Source organism: Rhinolophus hipposideros (assembly GCF_964194185.1).
Source record: "Rhinolophus hipposideros genome assembly, chromosome: 2".
Taxonomy (NCBI): Eukaryota; Metazoa; Chordata; class Mammalia; order Chiroptera; family Rhinolophidae; genus Rhinolophus; species Rhinolophus hipposideros.
In genome coordinates this window covers 110,607,437-110,629,537 of record NC_138048.1, presented here as the reverse complement: position 1 = coordinate 110,629,537, position 22,101 = coordinate 110,607,437, and the positions used below count along the sequence as shown (strand labels likewise).

The 22,101-nt window shown below is 45.4% G+C and overlaps 1 protein-coding gene and 1 pseudogene across 3 annotated transcripts; one reads left to right on the top strand and one right to left on the bottom strand.

Annotated features, from left to right (window-relative positions):
• Window positions 1-648: 648 nt before the first annotated feature.
• Window positions 649-21,408, bottom strand: LOC308505808 (uncharacterized protein). Of its 2 annotated transcripts, none has more exons than XM_081068523.1 (2): window positions 20,992-21,408; window positions 649-781 (listed from the first exon to the last, which is right to left on the bottom strand). In XM_081068523.1, the coding sequence occupies exon 1, from the start codon at window positions 21,282-21,284 to the stop codon at window positions 21,081-21,083; it is 204 nt and encodes a 67-aa protein (XP_080924649.1). In that variant the 5' UTR covers window positions 21,285-21,408; the 3' UTR covers window positions 649-781; window positions 20,992-21,080. The 2 variants fall into 2 exon arrangements, with proteins under 2 accessions (XP_080924649.1, XP_080924650.1); XM_081068524.1 differs by lacking the exon at window positions 649-781 and adding an exon at window positions 1,736-1,822.
• On the top strand, window positions 12,808-14,556 carry LOC308510372 (dnaJ homolog subfamily A member 1-like; annotated as a pseudogene). The gene is made up of 2 exons: window positions 12,808-12,854; window positions 13,362-14,556. The product of its transcript is annotated as a dnaJ homolog subfamily A member 1-like (transcript).
• Window positions 21,409-22,101: the final 693 nt, after the last annotated feature.

Sequence of the window (22,101 nt, the reverse complement as noted above, 5' to 3'; positions counted from 1 at the left end):
GTGGAACACACCACGCAGCTTTGCGTGGGAACGCCTCGCCCGGGGCACCTCTGCAGGCCACCTGCTCCCCATGTGTTTCCGACAGCGGCCAGCAGGCATGTACCTGTCTCCTGGTGGTAGCGCCGAGCCAGCTCCTCCAGCTGCAGCTGCTGCCTGCTGTGCAGCAGGGCCAGCTCTTGGGCGTGCCGGCCGTTGAGCATGTCCCGCAGCTCGGTCAGTGCGCTGTCCTTCTCCCGCTGCAGATGCGCCTGCGCCAGCTCCAGCCGCGCCACATGCATATTGCTCAGGCTCAGGCGCAGCGCCTCCAGCTCCAAGGCGGCCGCGGGCTGTGGCGACAGGGCAAGCTGAGGCGTCTTCCCGTCCCACAGCACGGACACATATGGAGTGGGATGAGCAGCAGACGGTGCACAGGCTGGCTGTGCAGGGAGGGTCCCTGGCACCTGGCCCGAACTGAGGTCAACAGGTGTCCACAATGTCCCTCCCTCTCAAAGGCCCCACACGAGATGTGAAAATAAAACCAAGCAGAAAAGCAGGTGCAGCCAGCCTGCCCTGCACGCCCGTCCACTCTGTGACATACCTCTCCCACCTGCCACCCCCAGACCCCAAACCCACGGGCCCAGGTGAGAATCGTGAGCGCCCGGGTCACCTGGGCCGGCAGCTGCCCCTGCTGCTCCTCTGCTGTAGGTGGACGCCCCGCCGTTGTCCACCAATGCCCAGCAGCCTCGTCCTCGGCTCGGCCCATCCACTCAGCACCTGCAGGCGCACAAGCCCGTTCACACTCCTAGGGAAGGAAGGCAAGACACGTGACCCAGAGAATTCAGCCCCTGAAAATAATGACCACATGTCCTCCCAGAGGTGCGTCCATGAGTGTTCACTCAACACTACTCCCAGTCGCCAAAGGTGGGAGCAACCCAAGTGTCCACCGACAGGTGAACAGAAAGAGGGGTGCCCGCACACAATGGGGTGTCACGACCTTCTGACCCACTACAACACAATGAACTGCAAGACACACTCAGTGAGAGACGCCAGACACACCGACGGCTCCATCTGCATGAACTGTCAAGAACAAGCGAGTCCACAGGCAGAACGCAGACTGGTGGCCGCCAGAGTTTCGCGACTGCCAATGCAGCGATTCCTTTCGGGATGATGCAAACATCTTAGATTTCGCTGTAACAGATGCACAAACTCTTGACTGTCCTAAAACCGCTGAAGTGTACAGTGAGAAGTGCTGCATTCTGTTCCGTGAATTATGTCCCAATAAAACAACTACGGAAGAACATGAGGCCTATGTGAGGGGCTCAGTGTCAAGTCGGAAGCCAGACGCAGGCCAGCTGAGCCTGTGTGCCCTCCAATCACTGCTACAGAATACAGCACACTGGGACGAACTGCAAGCCAACCCCTGCCCCCGCACACTCTGGGTATGAGGCCACCACACACAGCGGGCTCTGTCACTCCCAGGGAGGGTCAGGGCAAGACAGCTGTGCTCAAGGCGTGGAAGGTGACCTTCTCTCCTCACTTTCCAGGACAAAAGGTCACAGGGAGGGCCACCCTGGGCTCACTCAGAGGGTATGAAGAGAGGCCTTCCATGCAGGGCCACTCTGCCGCCAGCCGCCTACGTGCCCAGTTTCCACGCTGAGAGCAAGGGGGCCCTTTGGAGACTGAGTCCTCTCTGTGGTCTGGACGTTCTCCTCTGACGAGGAGCACCCCTGAACAGGACCCTGAAGAATACCTCTGTGAGCACCCCAGGCTGGTCGGGGCGGTCGGCATCCAGTTTCTGCAGCCTCGCTGAGTCCTCCGTCCTCGCTCCAGCAGGGTCCTCCGGCTACGACGGGAAGGGCAGGGTGGGCAGTCACAGCAGCGCCCAGTGGCAGCCTCAGGCCCTCCAGCCCCACACCTGCGCAGTCTGCCCGGTCGGCCGCCAGCATTCCCAAACTGACAGCCTCTATGTGGCTCACTGACCTGGCACCGCTACTAGCCTCCTGTTCGCGAATTCTGCTTCTCCAGTGCCCCTGGGAGCTGCACATGTAGGCACTCAATGCAGCCTCGCAACAAACTAGTCGTTCAGACCCATGCACATTTTCCAAGCCACTAGTTTCATAAGGTCAAATATTTCATCTTCAAGATTTTCCTTTACATATAATTTTCCTTAGTAATTTGTAGAAACGGTATTTTTAGCTTCTTACTGTAAATTATCTCAAACTTTAAAGTTTTCCAATGAATTTTCTCCCAATGGTTTCTTGAACTGTAAATTCACAATAAGCTTTCAATCTGCTGTGCCAACCGAGCTGATGACAGCTGCCTGGGTGGGTCCACAGGACCGCGCTGGCATGTCAGCCGAAGGCACTTCCATGCCCACATTGCTCACGCCCTCACGGCCGTCCACTCGGCACCACTAACTCTGGGTCAAGGCCTGCTCAACGCAACCACAGTCATCCAGGTTCTTTTCTGGGCAGTAAAAACCACTTGAGGAGACTGACATTTCACAATTTTATTCTCTCTTACAGACTGGTCTTCCAAAGAACAATGACAAAATTCACCTTTTAAAAAAAAAACAAACATATTTTATCTTGCAATTACTCCATGGTCCACAAGACCCTCTGTGTGTCTGCGTGTCTGCGACACAGGATGGATCTGAGTGGTCTTGTTTTCCCTGTATTGTGATGCTATTTCATCCTAAGAATTATTTTCTCATACTCATCTGTTATTACCAACCATGCTAACAAGTAAAATAATGCGAAAACAGAAGGAGGAGGATGACCATCCTTCTTGGCTTCAACGTGACAATCCATTAAGGACTTTTCATCTTCCTCCCAAAATGGCAAAGACAAGAAAGTCAGCAGCAAAGACTGTTCACAAACACACACCAGCAACACTCAAGGCCACCGACAGCAAAACAAGTCTTCATAGGACGATACTCGACCGACTTTCTCAAAACCAGGAAGCAGTATGTGAACAGCATGTGAGGACAAGGGGAAGTGTGGCAGCCACGTCCAGCTGCTCAGCACAGGAAGGACACCGACTTATGACGCTCGGCATCTAGAAGCCCTATCATCCCTCCCTGTAGAGAAGATGAGGAAAATTTGCCCTCATTGGTTAATGTGAGCTTTTGTCTATTAGCTTGTGTCTGTTCCTATATGTGAGGTGATTTCTGTGCTGTGATCAGGGGTTGAGTAAATTCCCCCTTTGGTCTCATTCTCCCGAGCAGGGGCGATATGAGATGAGGTTTGTTGTTCTGTCTGTGCTATGAGGTGATGGTTAGCTTAGGGTTAAAGGAATTCTTGATCAGGGGTTGAGAGAAGTCCCTCTTTGTGCTGTCTGTTTCGCCCACATCAGCAGATGAAGTGAAGAAGTAGCTAAGTTGTATCAGGACGACGTGACAGGCACATTGCCAGGCTTTGGAAGACCTTTGGCTGAAGGTCCCAGCAAGAACAGTAGATATTGCTTATCCGGATGAATTGGCCGTTTGGCCGGATGGGCAGCATGCATATCAGTAACTGCTGGACCCTCCTGGAACTGGCCATTTCTGGAGGGGGAGGCAGGAACAAAGAGCCTGGCTCTAAAGTACATCTGAGAAAATATATAAGACAGACCTCAACTGGCAGTGTAATTATTTTTACAGTGGCACCTCGGTTTTTTAACCTAATCTGTTCTGGAAGCCCGTTCAAGTTCTGAAACGTTCAAAAACCGAGGCACGGTTTCCCCACAGAAAGTAATGCAAAATGGATTAATTTGTTTCAGAACTTTAAAATAAACCCCTAAAACTGCAAATTTAGCATGAATTTTACTATCTAATGATACCATAGATCCATAAAATTTACGGCGTTCATAAACCGAAATGTTCATCAACGGAGACATTTGCAAACCGAGGTACTACTATATTTCATCATTTGGTCATTTGTCATTGGTGAGTTCTCATCATTCTAACATTTTGAAGACCTCCAGCAACATGCAGCTTATAACACCAGGGGATGTCCTGACTTTCAGCAGCGAACCTGGTGAAGTCGGCTGGTTCCCGGCCTCTCCAGTGTTGTTCCCCACGGTTAGCCTTCCTGAGAACTTGTTAGCATCTAGAAAACTTGTATGCAGCTTGCAGCTTACAACATTGGAAAACGTCCTAACTTCTAACAACAACAAAGGCAACAATAGCATTCTTGGGTATTAACAAGCAATGGTGTGGGAGACACCTGAATTTCTCTCAGCTACAGACCTGGCAAGGTTTTGATTTATGACTTTTCCAGTATTGTTCTCTCCCAGTTTAGTGCGCTTTTGGGCACTACTGTAATAATTATTACTCTATAGAGCTTATTACTGCTTTTGGATACTCTTTACTGATGTTATTTGTGTACTTAGCCAAGTGATTTTTGATCAATAGTAAACATATGTTGAGCTCTCCTTATATGTACGTGTACTCCTTTGACATGACATTGGTATCAACGTATATAGTTAAGTCTTAACCGCCTTTACTTTCTGTCATTAGCACATTCTATTAATTGTCTTTGTCTTTTGCTATTACATACTGCTAAATAAATTCATTAGATAATAAATAGCGCCATTCTTGCCTGTGTACCTCCTCCTTCTTTTCCCCACTCATCATTACACTCCCATGGTGCTAAAAGCACACGTCAATACACAAAGATTTGTATCAAACTTTCTAACAGTTGTTTTAAATTGTTGCTTAGTCTTATTTCTGTAAATTATATGTAAAATAACTTAAAAGGACAAAAAAGAAATAACTTAAAAGGACAGATGATAAATTTTTGATGACTATTTTTCCTTACTAATCCAGACAAATATGGATAGGAAAGTTCTGGAATTACACTTCCTAAACCTTCTACAGCACTAGTTAAATCTCCAGCCCACAATTCGGTAAAGGGGATTTTCTTCCAAAATTCTTCACCACTGTGCGATTTGAAGAGATTCTCTTACAAGAAATGGCCTCTCTTTATTTTGTTCATGATACGTAACTGAAAGGTCAAGTGCTGCTCTGCTGCCATTTCTGAGTTAACTGCCAAAAATGAGGTGACTATCGCCTCGATTTAAATAAAACGCTTTTCCGTCATACACTTCACCTAACAAGCCAAGGACAGATGACCAGATCCCGAATATTTACCATCAAGTCTCCTGCAGTTCTATTCTCCTTATAACCTCCTGAAAAACTCAGACCTGAATACTGCTTACAAATATGCCGTATTTATATATTCTTAGACTTCAGTATGTTTCTGCATTTTCAGCACAGGGGAATAATTTACTTTATCCTAAGACTTCAGACTCTTTAACTGAAAGGGCTTATCAAAATTATAATGTGTGGGACGGTGTCAGATGGTGGCTGGACTTATCATGGTGATTACTTCTATAGGTATATAAATGATGAATAACTATGGTGTGCACCTGAAACTAAAATATTGTATGTTAGCTACACGTTAATAGAAATCTTTTAAAGAAATTATGATGTGTGAACTTCTACAATTTTTGCTACAAGATTTTCATGTAGCCGTTACATTGTATTTTCAAGCTGTGGACTATCTCTGATTTTGTAGTCTTTGAGTTTTCTGAACACAGAAAAGAGCTTACGCGTTAAGTTACACTAAAGAATGACTATCTCACCCAGCGAAACAGGCTTCATCACACAGCAAACCCCACCACACCCCACCCCCACCGACAGGCCCGCCGGAGGCCGCCATCCAGGCAGCGGGCAGCACAAGCGGCACATCCAAGCACCAACCGGACGCTTTCCACTTCAGAGATTGTTTTTCAGTTATTTTCCTATGTCTAAAGAGGTTCAAAACTACACAGTAAGCACTCCAATTAGATTATTAAGGAATAAACTTAGGCTAGAAATCATCTGTATAGAAATTACCTATATTTACCTAACAGTTAATGCTTAATGAGCATTAAGGTAACAAGCGTATCAAATACAGTACACTTTTGGAACCAAAATTAGCAATTTATTATATGTTGGAAAGAATCATATATTTATATTCTTATGTTTTTCAATAAGCTCATTAAACTCCACATGAGCGCTAAACTTCACAAAATGGCCAGACATGGGTAAAATAAAACAGACACCCTGAATCAGGCTTAAAGCACTGTGACAACCTCAAGGCTCTTCAAGGACTCACACTCGGCCGACAAGCAGGCCCACCACCTGAGAGCAGGCTCACTGGGCTCTGGCCGCAGGGAGCGCCAGGCACCTGGGAACAATGCGCTGCGGTCTTCTGCTACTGGGCGTGGGACAGTGAACCTGTGCTGGAAGTTTACTTCTCAGATCATTATTCTAAACACAAGATATTTCCTATCTTAGCACCACCTATACTTAGATTAAAGGCATTTTAAGTTCTCAGGAACTGTCATTAATTAGTTTATAACATATCAAGGGGCTGGCACGGTGGCTCAGGTGGTTGGAGCGCTGTGCTCCTAACGCCGAAGTCACCAGGTCAATTCCCACATGGGCCAGTGAGCTGCGCCCTCTACAGCTGAGATTGTGAACGACTCTCCCTGGAGCTGGGCTACTGTGAGCAGCCAGAGGTCGGTGTGAGCTGCCACGGGCTACCCTGTGCCACCAGGAGCGGCCCATGGCCAGCATGACTGGCTGGCAGCCATTGCGAGCGACGGGAGACCGACTTCCTCAGCAGGCGGGAGCGCAAGGCTCATAATACCAGCATGGGCCAGGAAGCCCTACACAACTAGACTGAGAAACAATGGCTTGAACCAGAGTGTGTGGGGGCGGGGGGGGGAAGGGTGGGTGGCGGAAGAAGGGGGGAAAATTATTTTATAGCATATCAAAAACCTTTTTTTGATTGAACTCATCATGTACAATTGTATGACCAGAGAGAAAGTCAGTAAAACATCTCCTCTTACAGCACTGATGGCACACCCCTCATTTTAACATACAACAGCCTCATCTAGAAATCTGATTCATAACTCAACACACAAGAGGAAGACAATGAACCATCTTACGCATGCTACCTATTTCACCCGTGCACATGAAAATTTTTAAATAAGCATGTAAAATGAGAATGTAAACTTAAAAATAATTCATGCTGCAAAAATTAACAAAAATTTGAAAAATTGTGAATGTCTAGAGGAAAATCAATAGGCTTACTGTTTATTTTTGAAAGCCTGATTATTAGTAATCTACATGTCTTTCTCAAGAAGTTACAAGCACAATAGCAAATTAGACCAAAGATAGTTGAAAATAAGAAATCATATACACTAAGAAAACTAAAGAAACATATACTACATAAAAGAATTGAGACTATAATTAATTCTTTTATAAGAATAACAGATGATTAACTTGTGTTGAGACTGATTAAAAAAAAGGGCACAAAGACTCATCATTAAAAAAATGAAAAGGGTTATCAACCTTGACATCACAGACATTAAGAAAATATTCCTATGAATAATGCCCCAAACTGAAACATTCCATGAAAGGATAAAATTTGACAAAAAAGCACAACTGAACAGTGAGATAACTCTTAAGTAAATTGACTCTGTAATAAGAGCCTTGCTACAAAGAAAACTTCAGTCCCCAATGGCTTCAAAGTCTTATACAAACTCACCCACAGCAAAGGACCCCGCTCAACTCAGCTCAGTGTGTGAGGCCAGCATAACCTCAACACAAAACCCAACAGGAAGGGAAAACTACGGGTCACTCTCACAAAAACATGTGCTTTGTCTGTTATCAACTGAGCTGATCACGTGACTTTTACCTTTTAGTCTGTTAATGAATCACCGTGATTTTTTTTTTGAATTTTTGACCAATCTTGCACTCCACTAAAACACACTCCACTCCAGATTTCCAGTCAAGATGGTGGAGTACATAAGCACTGTGCTCACCTCCTCCCACAACCACCTCAGAAAATTACAGAACCATTATCAAGAATCGTCTAGAATCTTGCTGACCTCAAGTCCTACAACTAAGGATATACAGAAGAAGCTACCTCGAGACTGGTAGGAGGGGCAGACACGCAGTACGGGCTGGTCCCCACACCTGTGCGGGACCGTTGAAAATAAGGAGAGTATCTCAGCAGCAGAGGTTCCCCACGGAACAAGGGGCCCCAGCCCCACACCAGACTCCCCAGTCCAGGGTGCCAGTGCTGGGGACGCTGGGGAGAGAAGTCCCCATAACTTCCGACTGTGAAAACCAGCAGAGATTGTGGATGCATGAACCAGAGTACGGCTGGAGTCCCAGGAGCTCCTCTTAAAGGGCCCACACCCCTGCTGACAGATTCACTCACTCTGAGCTCCCGTGCTGGGACAGCAGCTCGAAAGGTGACAGAGACACACAGGGAGAAACTAAGTGGTCTGGCTTCAGAGTGAGGGCTGGAGGGGCAGCTTTCTTCCAGACAGAAGTGCTGCCAGGAGTCACTGCTCTTTTGTTGAGCCCTCAACCCTCCCAGTGTGCCAGATGCAGACGGCCACCATGTCTGAGTCACTATGACTTGGCTAACACCGTTCATTAGCTCCACCCAACTTACAGGCTCCCCCAAGCCGCTTCCAGTGGCTTTTCTATACAAGCAGCCTAATTTGGCTCATGCTGTGGATTTCCTTAAAATCTCAAAGGTTCAAAAACCACAAATGAGCAGCACGTGGCCTCAGCGTGTCCCTTACCTCTTGCTGAGCAGCCCCAAGCCCGGCACTAGAGGCAGCCAGCCTCAGTTCACAGTTCACAGCTTGGCCTCCCCCAGGACTGTCCTAGGCAGCCCCAGTGCTGGCACACACAGTGGCCAGCTTCAGACCCAGCCAGAGCATCACCCAGCCACCTCCAAGGACGACACACCCAAAGGGCAGATGGGGCAGGCACCAGAGCCCTGCTAAAGCGAACCCTGCTCTGTAGGGTCAGCCCCTGCACAGCATCTCCTCTACTGTAGTCACCACCAGTCCTCACAGCCAATCAGTCAGAGGGTCAATCACTCCCACTGATGAGCAAACAGCAACCAAGGCTCAACTACAACAGGAGGGCACACACAACCAACACAAGGGACACACCTGGAGCACCTGGCTCTGGTGACCAGGGAGATTGTTCCAGGACCCCATAGTGCACCTATTACATAAGGCCACTCTACTAAGACCAGGAGGCATAGCAGCCCTACCTAATACATAGAAACAAACACAAGGAGGGAGCCAAAATGGGGAGACAAAGAAACATATCTCAAATAAAAGAACAGAACAAAGCTCCAGAAAAAGAACCAAACAAAATGGAGACAAGCAATCGACCAGACGCAGAGTTCCAAACACTGGTTATAAGGATGCTCAGTGATCTCAGGGAGAACTTCAACAAAGAGATAGGAAACATAAAAATGGAAACAGAAAATATTTTTTAAAAGCCAGAAATAAAGTACACAATAATGGAAATGAATAATATATTACAGGGAATCAACAGTAGACTAAACGAAGCAGAGGACTGAATCAGCAATTTAGAAGATAAGGTAGCAGAAAACACCCAATCAGGACAGCAAGAAGAAGAAAAGAATCCAAAAAACTGAGGAGAGTTTAAGAGGTCTCTGGAACAACATGAAAGCATACCAACATGTGAATCATAGGGGTACCAGAAGGAGAAGAGAGAGAGGAAGGAATTGAAAAGCTACTTGAAGAAATGACAGAAAACTACCCTAACCTGCTGAAGGAAATGGACACACAAGCCAAAGAAGCACAGAGAGTCCCAAACGAGATAAACCCAAATAGGCCACACCAAAACACATCATAATTAAAATGCCAAAGGTTAAAGACAAAGAGAAAATTCTATAAGCAGCAAGAGAAAAGCAGTTAGTTACCTACAATAGAGGCCCCTAAGATTATCAGGTGATGTCTTAACAGAAACATTGCAGGCCAGAAGGGATTGGCAGGAAATATTCAAAGTGATGAGAAGCCAAGACCTACAATCAAGATCACTCCACCCATCAAAGCTATCATTTAATCAAAGGACAGATAAAGAGCTTCCAGACAAGAAAAAGCTAAAGGAGTTCATCACCACCAAATCAGTATTACAAGGAATGTTAGAGGCACTTCTTTAAGATGAAATAAATAAATATATACATATATATCAAAAATATTACTAAAAAGGTAATAACTATATACCTATAAAAATTGCTTTCAATGTAAATGGTTTAAATACTCCAATCAAAAGACACAGGAGGGTTGACTGGATAAGAAAACAAGACCCTCACTTCAGAATGAAAGACACACACACACACTAAACATAAAAGGGATAGAAAAAGTTATTTCATGAAAATGGAAACAAAAACAAAAAAAGCTGGGTAGTAATACTTATATACCAGACAAAATAGACTTTACCACAAAGGCTATAATAAGAGACAAAGAAGGACCCAGTAATCCCACATTTGGGTATTTCTCCAAAGAAACCCAAAACACTGCTTCAAAGGGGCTATGTATCCACATGTTCACTGCAGCATTGTTTCAATGGCCAAGATATGGAGGCAGCCTGGGTGTCTGTCAGTGGATGAATGGATAAACAGGAGGTGGTACATATATACAATGGAACATTACTCAGCCATAAAAAAGAATCTTGCCATTTGCAACAACATGGATGGACCTATAGGGCCTTGTGCTGAGTGGAGTAAGTCAGACACAGAAAGACAAATGCCATATGATCTCACTTATATGTGGAATCTAAGAACAAAACAAACCAACAAACAAAGACAAATTCATAGATACAGAGACCATTTTGATGGTTGTCAGATGGGCGGGGTGGTGGTGGTGAGGGGATGGGTGAAAAAGGGGAAGGGATTAAGAAGTACAGATTGGTATTTACAAAATAGTCGCGGAAGTGTAAAGTATAGCATAACATTGTAATATCTATGTATGGTGTCAGATGGGTACCAGATTTATTGGGGTGATCACTTCAAAAGTTATATAAATGTCTAATCACTGTGTTGTACACCTGAAACAAATATACTGTATGTCAACTGTAATTGAAAAATTTTTAAATTATTTTAAAAAGTAATAAAAATAAAATAAATTTCATTCCACTCCCACCAACTTTGTTAAAATAGAAAGGGGAAAAAAAAGAAAAGACTGTCAATACCAATCATAGATAGATGTTGTGGAACAACTACAACTCTCATATGCCACTACTGAAACTATAAACTGAACAACTATTTTACAACACAGTTCAACATATGCAAGTTGAACATACATACGTACATAGTGACCCAACAATTAAATACCTAATTATAACACCAACAGAAACATGTTAACAGGTACACGGAGAGGCCATGAGAATGTTCATAGCAAAGCCAATTAACAGTGGAATCAACAAACTGAGATAACATTCACACAATGAAATACCAACTATAGCTCTTAACATGGATGAACCTCATAAACAAGACGTTGGAGAAAAAGGTCCGGATTCAAAACACATTTACTAGGTTATTCCTTTTATTTAAAGTTCAGAAACTAGCAAAACTAAATGATAGTTCTAACAGTCAAGGTACTCCATACACAAAAAGTAACTTGAGATGGATCTTATACTTAAACATAGAAACCAGACCACAAGTTTCAAAAAGACACAGGAGAATATATTTATGATCTTAGGGCTAGGAGATTTTGGGGGCAGGACAAAAAGCACTAACCACAGGAAAAATTGCTAATTCAACTTCATCAGAATTAAGGACATCTGCTTATCACAAGACACCATTAATAAAACAACTAGGCAAGATGGGGCGAGGGAGGGGACATTCACAGCACATATATCTAACAAATGATAAATATGAAGAATATTAAGACCTATAAATCAACAATAAAAGACAAAAAAAATAAACACTTGCCAATGATGGGGAAACTGACCTTAAAATGGTTCCCTGCTACGTGGAACTGAGCTAAAATGAAGGCCGGAGTGGAGAGAGAAGTCGCCAGCCTAAGCCCCAGCCCACTTCCGCATAATCCCCTCCAAGCCACACCTTGAGCCAATCACCAGACGACACCTACCCCTTCCCCAACTCAAGAAAGTCCCCAACCCATAAAAACCTGCTCAAAACCTTGCTAGGGGCTGAGTCTTTTGGGAAGGATCCCGCTGAGCCCGCTGGCCTAATAAAGCTGACTCTCCTAACTCTCAGAGTGCCGCTTGGGTTCTTTCTGGTCTTGGATTCTGCAACACCAAAACAGCAACATCCAGAAGCTCACCAAGTAACATAGACAATGCTTGGCATCCAATCAAAATTTATTAAAAAGGCCAAAATGGTGGGAAATGTGACCAAAACTAAGAAAAATAAGCCAATGGAAATATACTAAAAAACGACAGAGGTGATAGAATTAGCAAAGACATTCAAATACCTATTATATTGATACACAGTATTTAAAGGAAAACATGAATATAATGAGGAATGAAATGGAAGATTCAAAATATCTGCAACAAGAAAAAAATGCACTACATTGCATTAATAGATTATACACTGCAGAAGACAAGATCAGCGAACTTAAGGACCCAGCAGCAGACGCTCAGAGAAACAGACTGGAAAACATCTTTAATAAATAAGCAAAGCCTAAGGGACCCACCACAAAACACAAACAACCTGAGGTACAAATACTTGAAGTCACTGAAGTGGGAGAGATGGCAGGAAATAGAAAAATTATTTGAAGAAATAAAGGCCAAAATTTTCCAAATTTGATGAAAACTGTAACTCAAAATTCCATGAAGGTCAACAAAGCCCATGCAGCATAAACACAAAGGAAACCACACGGCACGCGACAATGAGACAATTCGCAATCAGATAAAAACAAAAATGTCTAAAGTGCTCCCCCCAAAAGGAAACAGACTCTGCAAGGGCGGCTGACTTCTCTTCAGAAACCATGCCGGCCGGCGGCCAACGGGACAACACGGTCAAGGTGCTGAAAGAGTAGACAGCCAGCCAGAGATTCCATGTCCAGCAAAAGTATCTTTCAAATATGAAGAGTCATTTTCAGACAAAAATAAAGAAAAGCCAAGAAAATTCATCAGCAGACTTGCACTACCCAAAAACTGTTAATAGGATTCAGGCTGAAAGAAGAATGATACCTGATCAAGCTTCAGTCATTAGAAATACTGCAATCAGTAAATATGTCAGGAGACATAAAAGACCAACACTTCTCATATTTCACATGACTTACAAGAGAACAGGCTGTTTTAAAAAGGAGAGAGAAGATGTCTCTGTACTGCTGTGGAGAGACTTCCAGAATACAGTGAGTGAGTGGGAAAAGCAGGATACAGAGAGTATGGGAAGTGGGGGCTGCTGCAAGAGGTAAGGATGAAAAGTATGTGCAAGTATTTGCCTCTATGTAAAAAGAAGTCATGATAAGAAAACCTAATTTAGACACAGCAACGCATTCCTTCCCACTCCCCCACATAGGCCTGGGCCCTCTCACAGGCTGTCAAAACTGGTGAAAGAAACCACTTACTATGATGTTTTGGGGGTCAGACCCATTGCCACCCAGGAAGAATTGAAAAAGGCTTACAGGAAACTGGCCTTGAAATTCCACCCTGATAAGAATTCAAATGAAGGAGAAAAGTTTAAACAGATTTCTCAAGCTTATGAAGTGCTCTCTGATGCAAAGGAACGGAATTATATGACAAAGGAGGAGAACAGGCAATTAAAGAAGGTGGAGCAGGTGGTGGTTTTGGCTCCCCCATGGACATCTTTGATATGTTTTTTGGAGGAGGAGGAAGGATGCAGAGAGAAAGGAGAGGTAAAAATGTTGTACATCAGCTCTCGGTAACCTTAGAAGATTTACATTAATGGTGCAACAAGAAAACTAGCTCTGCAAAACAATGTGATTTGTGACAAATGTGAAGGCCAAGGTGGTAAGAAAGGAGCAGTAGAGTGCTGTCCCAATTGCCGAGGTGATGGGATATAAATAAGAATTCATCAAATAGGACCTGGAATGGTTCAGCAAATTCAGTCTGTGTGTGCGTCGAGTGCCAGGGCCATGGGGAACGGATCAGTCCTAAAGATGAATGTAAAAGCTACAATGGAAGGAAGATAATTCAAGAGAAGATTGTAAAACTTCATATTGACAAAGGCACGAAAGACGGCCAGAAGATAACAATCCATGGTGAAGGAGACCAAGAACCGGGACTGGAGCCTGGAGACATTATCATCATTTTAGATCAGGAAGACCATGCTGTGTTTACTCAACGAGGAGAAGACCTTTCCATGTGTATGGACACACAGCTGGTTGAAGCACTGTGTGGCTTCCAAACACCAATGTCTACTCTTGACAACCAAACCACAGTCATCATCTCTCATCCAGGTCACATTGTCAAGCAGGACGGTTCTCAAGTGTGTGCTAAATGAGGGCATGCCGATTTATCGTAGACCATGTGAAAAGGGTCGTCTGATCATCGAATTTAAGGTAAACTCTCCTGAGAATGGCTTTCTCTCTCCTGATAAACTCTCTTTGCTTGAAAAACTCCTACCTTAAAGGAAGTAGAAGAGACTGATGAAATGGACCAGGCAGAACTGGTAGACTTGGATCCAAACCAAGATGGTGCCATTACAACAAAGACGCATCTGAGGATGACGAACGTCATCCTGGGGGTGGTTTCAGTGTCCGACCTCTTAACGGGGCCAATGAGTAACTCACTGCTGCCATTTCATACACAGTAGTGAATGAGTGCACGACTGCAACATAACATGCTCACTACTTGCCGTTGTTTTGGTTTTAATATTCAACTACAATAGTGTTTTAAAAGTTAAATGAAGAATAAACTTGGGGGGAGGGGGGTGGTAGATGAGGGTAAAGGGGATCAAATATATGGTGATGGAAGGAGAACTGACTCTGGGTGGTGAACACACAATGGGATTTATAGATGATGTAATACAGAATTGTACACCTGAAATCTATGTAACTTTACTAACAATTGTCACCCCAATAAACTTTAATTAAAAAAAAAGAATAAACTCAAATATGAAAAAAAAGAAAGAAAACCTAATTTAAATGGTACCCTAGAAAGCAAAGAAAGAAACAGATTCCAGGGGAGAGACATATAGTAATCAGATTATCTAAACACACCTGCCTATTAATTCTGGAACCATATCAATGTTTTACATAATTATAAAACAAAATTAAATAAATGGTTAAAAAATCAAAAACATGAAAATAAAACAAACGAATATATACAGTAAGTTGATGACTTAATCACATATGGCAGAATTATTTCAAGTGACTTTAAAACAAAATAATTTGACTGCACGTCCCTGTGGGGACAAAAGGAGAAAAATACCTGTAAAGAAATCATAGGCTGCTTCCGAATCATATGGTTAGTAACAACCCCGGTACTGGAAAACGACAGAGAGAAAAGCACATGGCAACTATGTCAATGTTAGGAACGTACATGGGTAATGATAGATTTTTTCAAACTTAACCAGAAACTCTGTAATCCTAAATTACTGACATGAAAATACCAGTATTAACTTATAAACTGTTAAAAACAAATCCTAACTAGTCACTGAAATGAACTACCATGTTTCCCTGAAAATAAGACCTCGCCAGACAATTAGCTCTAATGAGTCTTTTGGAGCAAAAATTAATATAAGACCCAGTCTTATTTTACTATAAGACCAGATACACTATAATATAATACCGGGTATAATATACGACTGGGTCTTATATAAGACTGGATCTAATATAATATAATATAATAACGGGTATAATATAAGACTGAGTCTTACATTAGACCAGGTCTGATACAATATAATATAATACCGGGTATAATATAATATAGTATAAGACCAGGTTTTATATTAATTTTTGCTCCAAAAGACGCCTTTGATCTGATTGTCCGGCTAGGTCTTATTTTCCGGGAAACACTGCAGAAACAGTGACTCAGCCAGTACTGACGAAATCCCCCGAGTCCAGATCAGGTTTCTAAATACTATATCCCACTAACAGAGCCAGCTGTCCGGCCTGGGGCAGGACATGTGCATGTGACCCGGAACACTTGCTACCCAAAAGCCAGGACGCCACCATGGCGACCGTGGTGGGTCACACTGAAGATGCTCTCATTGGCCAAAGATGGGAAACCCGAGCGTCACAGGACACACTCAAGGTCGCTCATGTCCAATCCATGGAAAACAGGCGGATTTGCAGCGGTGCTTAAGAAACCCATTCCACAGTCACACTTGGAGAAGCGCAGCAAAGCAGACAAGTCACTATTTCTCAAACTGATGAATAAGGGGAGAGAACCGAGCATTTACCCTGCTTTTCTACTATACACTGTACCCGAGGGTAACCAAGCAGTTGGCGAGACAAAGCTCTCTTTATAGAACAGTCCAAGTAATGAAGAAGGGCAGGATGGCAGAATTGAAGTATTAGTATTCTGCGCTCACTGATGAAGTAACAGCTCTAGGCAATGATCTGCACTGGCTGCGGAAACCTGAGATAAAAAGCTTGTGAGGAACTTTCAGGAGACAACCTTGAAGACAGGCCCTGAATTCACTGAAAGTCTCCACAGCACAGGACAGACCACTAGGCATCCTGCGCCCTCCTAAGGAAACGCACAACTACGAAATATTCTTGCCACTGGAACCAGCTGATCAGCCTCCAGGCTAGATCAAAGGGCCAGTTTACAGACACCCTGGACCAGAGACGGGTGATGCAGGAACGTTCCCGTGGCACTACAGGGATGCCAACAACAAAATGCAAAAGGTGGCAAATTCTTCAGAATGAAAAAAACACCCTAAGGTTTCTTCAGCAAATACACTGCAAAGGAATACACACATGTCAATCAAAACGCCCTGTGTGGGACTTCACTTCTGAAACCTTACGAGCAGATAGATGTCGAGAACCCAAAGGGGAACCATCCGATGGCCATGTTTTTAGGTTATGATTACCTTTAGCTCGTCCAAGTGACAAGAATTGTCTGAAAAAAGCTTTTAACAATACCTGCCCCTTGCCCACCATTTTAGAAGCCAGTGTACAGGAAAAGGGGGTCTATGTCATTTGACCTGTAGACAAGATTGGTGCTGAGGCATTCTGTGGACGACAGTGAGCCAGGCAGAGCCTGCGCACCGGGCAGGGCAACCCAGGCGCGGGTCCTTCCCAGTGTTCATGAGCACAAATCGTGGACAAAACGTTCACTGCATGAGCATGTTCGTCTTTCTAGAAAGAACCCACGCGTCTCACCAGCTTCTGGGTTTCAAAACGGGGCTGTAAGTGGGAAGTGACTACCGGCAGTAAATTACCTCATAAATGAAACAAAATGTTTGCCTTGCCTTGGCCATCTGCCTCCTCAGTCATTGCACACTCCACCCACACTTCCCACCCATCGTCCCGGTGAGGGGTTACCTTCTGTGGTCCTGATGGGGTGACGCAAAACGCAGGAAAGAGTGAAGGCACACATGCCATGGACAGCCAACCAAGGGAGCTATAAAGGCCCTGAATGCACACAGACAGCTTTACGAGGTCAAAAAGATACACTAGATTCGTGGTATGATTAGACTGCAAAAAGGGGGAAATGTTAAAAAGGAACCTAACTGACTTATGTTAGAAAATACAAAAAAACAACCCAACAACAGACAAGCCCAACAGTCACTGTTGCTAACAACTGGTATGTCCCCTCTGATCCAGAAAACAGAAGTCAAAATGGTTTTCCTCACATCATCCCCCTGCAATAAGGGACTCCTCCAATACCCGAGTTAGAAACCTAAAAGGTCTATAGCTGATAAAACAGCGAAGCAGCAGTTTTCAATCGGGAAGCTCCGTCATTCCCCTAATGGAAACCCCTTTCAGATAAAATACGACTGTGTTGGTTGGCATGGTTTTCTGATTGTAATTCAAAATCCCACATGTATTTCTCCACCTGTATCAGTTTATTACTTTTCAAAAGGAATGCAACCACAACTAAACATCAAAAGTAACTTTCTGATGGCAGAAAACGTACCCTAGTTAAATGAGGCCTACAGAATAGCGGTGGGGTGTGGGGGAGAGCAGAGGTGAAGCACCTTCTAGGAGGTGACCCCGCATGCGCACCCAGGCACCCCCCACCAGCCACACTGCTCTGTCTCCCTCAGCTGGACTGTCAGAGCTTCCCATCAAGTATCACCAACTCTAAGTCCCACTAGGAAACTGAGTGCAAACAATACCTTTTTCTTTTACAGATGCCATGAGCAGCAGAGTGAAGTCTGGAGTGCCAGAGCAAAGGCGGAGCCCAGGAACCCAAGTGCGGCAGTGGGCTCTGCAGACCACCAGGTGTGGGGGTCCCTGCAAAGGATAATCTAAGGCTCTCCGTCACAGTGTGGCTGCAGACGAACGGGACCACATACACACCCACAACCAGGTCAGGCACACGTTTAAAACATAAATAATACTTATCATTATATTTCTACATAAAGCTGTAATTCCTTCCATTTCTTTTCATTGTCAAAAAAACAAAACAAAAAAACCTGACACCTAACCATACGTGTCACTGGCAGACATCCAAAAAGACACGTAAGTAGAACCAAAATAACATGAACCTTTATGCAAAATAACGCATGATTCTCAGTTTCCTCTTACAGGGACTTCGCCTTCTCAAGCACCCCATCAATATTGCGTGATCTGATCAATTTCTGTGCATGTGGATAAACATACAGCATCCTACTAACCAGGTACCCCATCAGCTGATGGCGTAAAATGCAATTTTATTTCAGTACTAGACTAAGCTGAGCACAACAAGAAACATCCATCTGCCAAAAGTCTAATTGATTCAAAAACCCAGAAGGAAAGAGCCCCGCACCGCACTGCTGGGCCCCAGCCCCTCACACGACTTAGGACTCGGAATGAACAACCTTCCCTAAACTGAGAAAAGTCCATCCATCCCAGCAATCGGTGCCTCCACTAGAAACAGAATGCAGCTCCAGGCAGAGGACTCTGGGACAGGGCCCCTCACCTGCATCACTGACCCATGGCAGCATTGCCTCAGGGCTGGCAGGGGCACCACCACCGGCTTTCTGCCCATCCCTCCCTGACTGACCCCTCAGCACACAGGACAATGGCTGCCGCCGGATCTCGTTCTCTCGGAGCCGAGCCGCCCCAGCAGACAGAGACCCTCAACTCGCCCCATTCTTTAAAACAGGCGAGTGACCTCTCCCCAGCCAGGAGGGAAGGCAGCAGCACACTGAGTACGACGTTTCCTTCAAAACACACAAGGTGCTGGCAGGGAACAGGGAACCTGATGGCAGGGACGCCAGGAAGGCCCGCAGCACCTGAAGCCCCCTCCAGGCGGAGCCTGTCTATGGCATCTGGTGTCCTGCTTGCCCAGCAGTTCTCCCTACAGCTGAGCCTGCAGGTGCTTCACGGGCAAGTCGGTCCCGTCCTTTAGTCTGAGATACGTTTTGCAAAATCTTTGTAAGTCTGACTTTATTTCAAAGTGAAAAGCTAAAAAATAGAAAAGTTTTAATTTAAAATAGACTGGTGGGGCCGGCCCGGTGGCTCAGACGATTGGGGCTCCATGCTCCTGGCTCTGAGGGCTGCCGGTTCGATTCCCACACGGGCCAGTGGGTTCTTAACCACAAGGTTGCCGGTTCAAATCCTCGAGTCCCGCAAGGGATGGTGGGCAGCGCCCCCTGCAACTAAAGGTTGGACACGGCACCTTGAGCTGAGCTGCCAAGGTGCCGCTGAGCGGCCAGATGGCTTAGTTTGTTGTAGCGCATCCTCTCAACCACAAGGTTGCCAGTTGGACTCCACAAAGGATGGTGGGCTGTGCCCCCTGCAACTAGAAACAACTGCACCTGGAGCTGAGCTGCACCCTCCACAACTAAGACTGAAAGGACAACTTTACAACTTGACTTGGAAAAAAAAAAAAAAGTCCTGAAAGTACACACTGTTACCCAATAAAGTCCTATTCCCCTTCCCCAATATGAAAACAAAACACCTTTAAAAGACTGCTGATTTGAAAGTAAAAGCAAAAAATTAGTGTTAATTATACTCTGAGCTTTACTCCTCAAAGAGCCCAAGCAGGGACATACAGAGAAAAGCCACCGGGAGAGACTCCTCAGCCCTCAGTGCGGCTTCCATTATCTCAGCGGCCCGAGCCATGGCTGCTGAGAACTGCTGCTCTAACCCAAGAGAAACATCTGGAAGACACTGACGAACAGAAACTGACATGGACCGCAGACCTACCAGAGGACAGGGAGTAGAGGGAGAGCCAGCTGGGCACAAGGTGGCTCAAGGCACGGCCACCACAGTCTGGCCAGCTGCTCCCCAGGCAACGTAGGAGCACCATGGCTAGTCTTCCAATTTTCCAATTTTCCGAAAGAAGCAACATGGCACATTTGTAGGTAGTGCATTATAAATGTCACACACTGGCAATCATTCCATTGTTTCCAATAAGGCAGGCCAGACACATCCTGATTTTGAGGCAAACTCTGCCTCAGCCACCAGCTTCCCGCTCACCATAGCCAACGCCTCACCTGCATGTGCCCAGCCGTACACAGTGGGGTGCTCCCAGTTCAAGGCCTCTCTCATAACACACACCAGAGGCCCCAAGGAGAGCCCACCTACGAACGGTCGGGAGGCCACTCAAGGCCAACACTGCCAACGCCCACGTCACTCACCTGCCACACCTGCCCCGCAGCAGAGAGCGGGGTCTCCTCCACAAAGACCCCATTTCCACACCTTCACCCCTTCCCTCCTCATCCCACGTTCAGAGGAAGGAAAAAGACAGAGTGACAAGCAGGTGGATCTGACAGGAGGTGAAGGCCTGTCATGGTATAAGTACCCCCAGACACGCCTGGCAGACGGCTGACGCACAGCTGGCCCCCAGGGACCACTCCGTGTCAGACCTCCCTTACCAGAGCGAGCACCCATACTGACAACGCCTCAGTCAATCTGAACTTCTCAGGAGCGTACAGAGATAAGCACGAGGAAAACCACAGATGCACACTCCCCTCATGTAAACTAAAACACACCTGCCACACTTATGATGGGCAAACACTGACCAAAGACCCCTTTTCATAAATCACGCCAGCGAGAACCGACAGACAGGCAAAGTGCAGGCACAATGCTGAGAACATTCACCTGAGCTGCTCCTGCCCCGTCAGGGGGCTCACCGCACGATGAGCTTTGGCGTGCGTCCCCTGGGCCCACGCCTCCACCGTCCTCGCTGGCTACCGGGCTCGCCTCCTGGACAGGCGCATCGACAGCCGGGCCCGTCCTCTTCGCCGCCTTTTTCTTCGAATGCGCACCGTCACCTTTTGTTTTTCTCTGTCGGAAGTGAGCAAGCTGCGCAGAAACGTAGAGAAGTAGTAAAGGCAGAGGTAGGTGAGGAAAATGCAGCAGGACCACAGAGTCAGCAGGCTCGCAGGGGACATGGGGCTCGTCGCACACAGCCACACCTGGCCAGACGCACGGCACCCAAAAGATCCCACCCCACACACAGTGCCTGCATTAATACCTGTGACGCCAGGATCTACACTCAGAACTACACCCCTGAGGACTGTCAATTAATTACGCCTGTGAGCAGACCAGAGAGGGCAAGATGGCCCAGGGGCAGCACAGCTTTTCTAGCTCCTGGCAATTTACAGAAAAATAATATTTTAAAAATATACCTATTTAAAAAACCGATAGCTTAATCAAGCCATATTTAAGGTTTATATAAAAGCTAAATCTCTCCCCTTCTGCCCCCATTTCTCCCCCAACAAAGGAAATATATAGCCTGGCCCAAACTTCCTAGCCATAGATTCTGAGACAAGGCACAGAAATAGCAAACAATTAATTAAGCCAGGTCAATCTAACATCCTCCGTTATGGAGTCAGATGTTCTAGTTTTCATGACACAGCTCACCAAAGCACCAGGGACCTCAACAGAGCCGCCCATCACGATGCACAACCCAGCTCTGTCCCATCTCTCCAATCCGGGGTTTCAGACTCTGATTACACTGCATCTCCCACTAACACTTCTTCAAAAGGTATCAGGTTTAACATCAACTTTTCTAATAGCAACTGTGATCATAAAAGCAAACGCATTTAAGAAATGTTTGTGTAAATGATAATGAAAAGGTACACTGCATGGACACAGGATTACCCAAGGCCATCCACTGGGAAAAACCACCTGTCAAAGACAGACACTGCCTTCAAAACCAGCCCCACAGTCACTGCTCTCAGGTCCCAGTCCCTCAAATCGACGTGT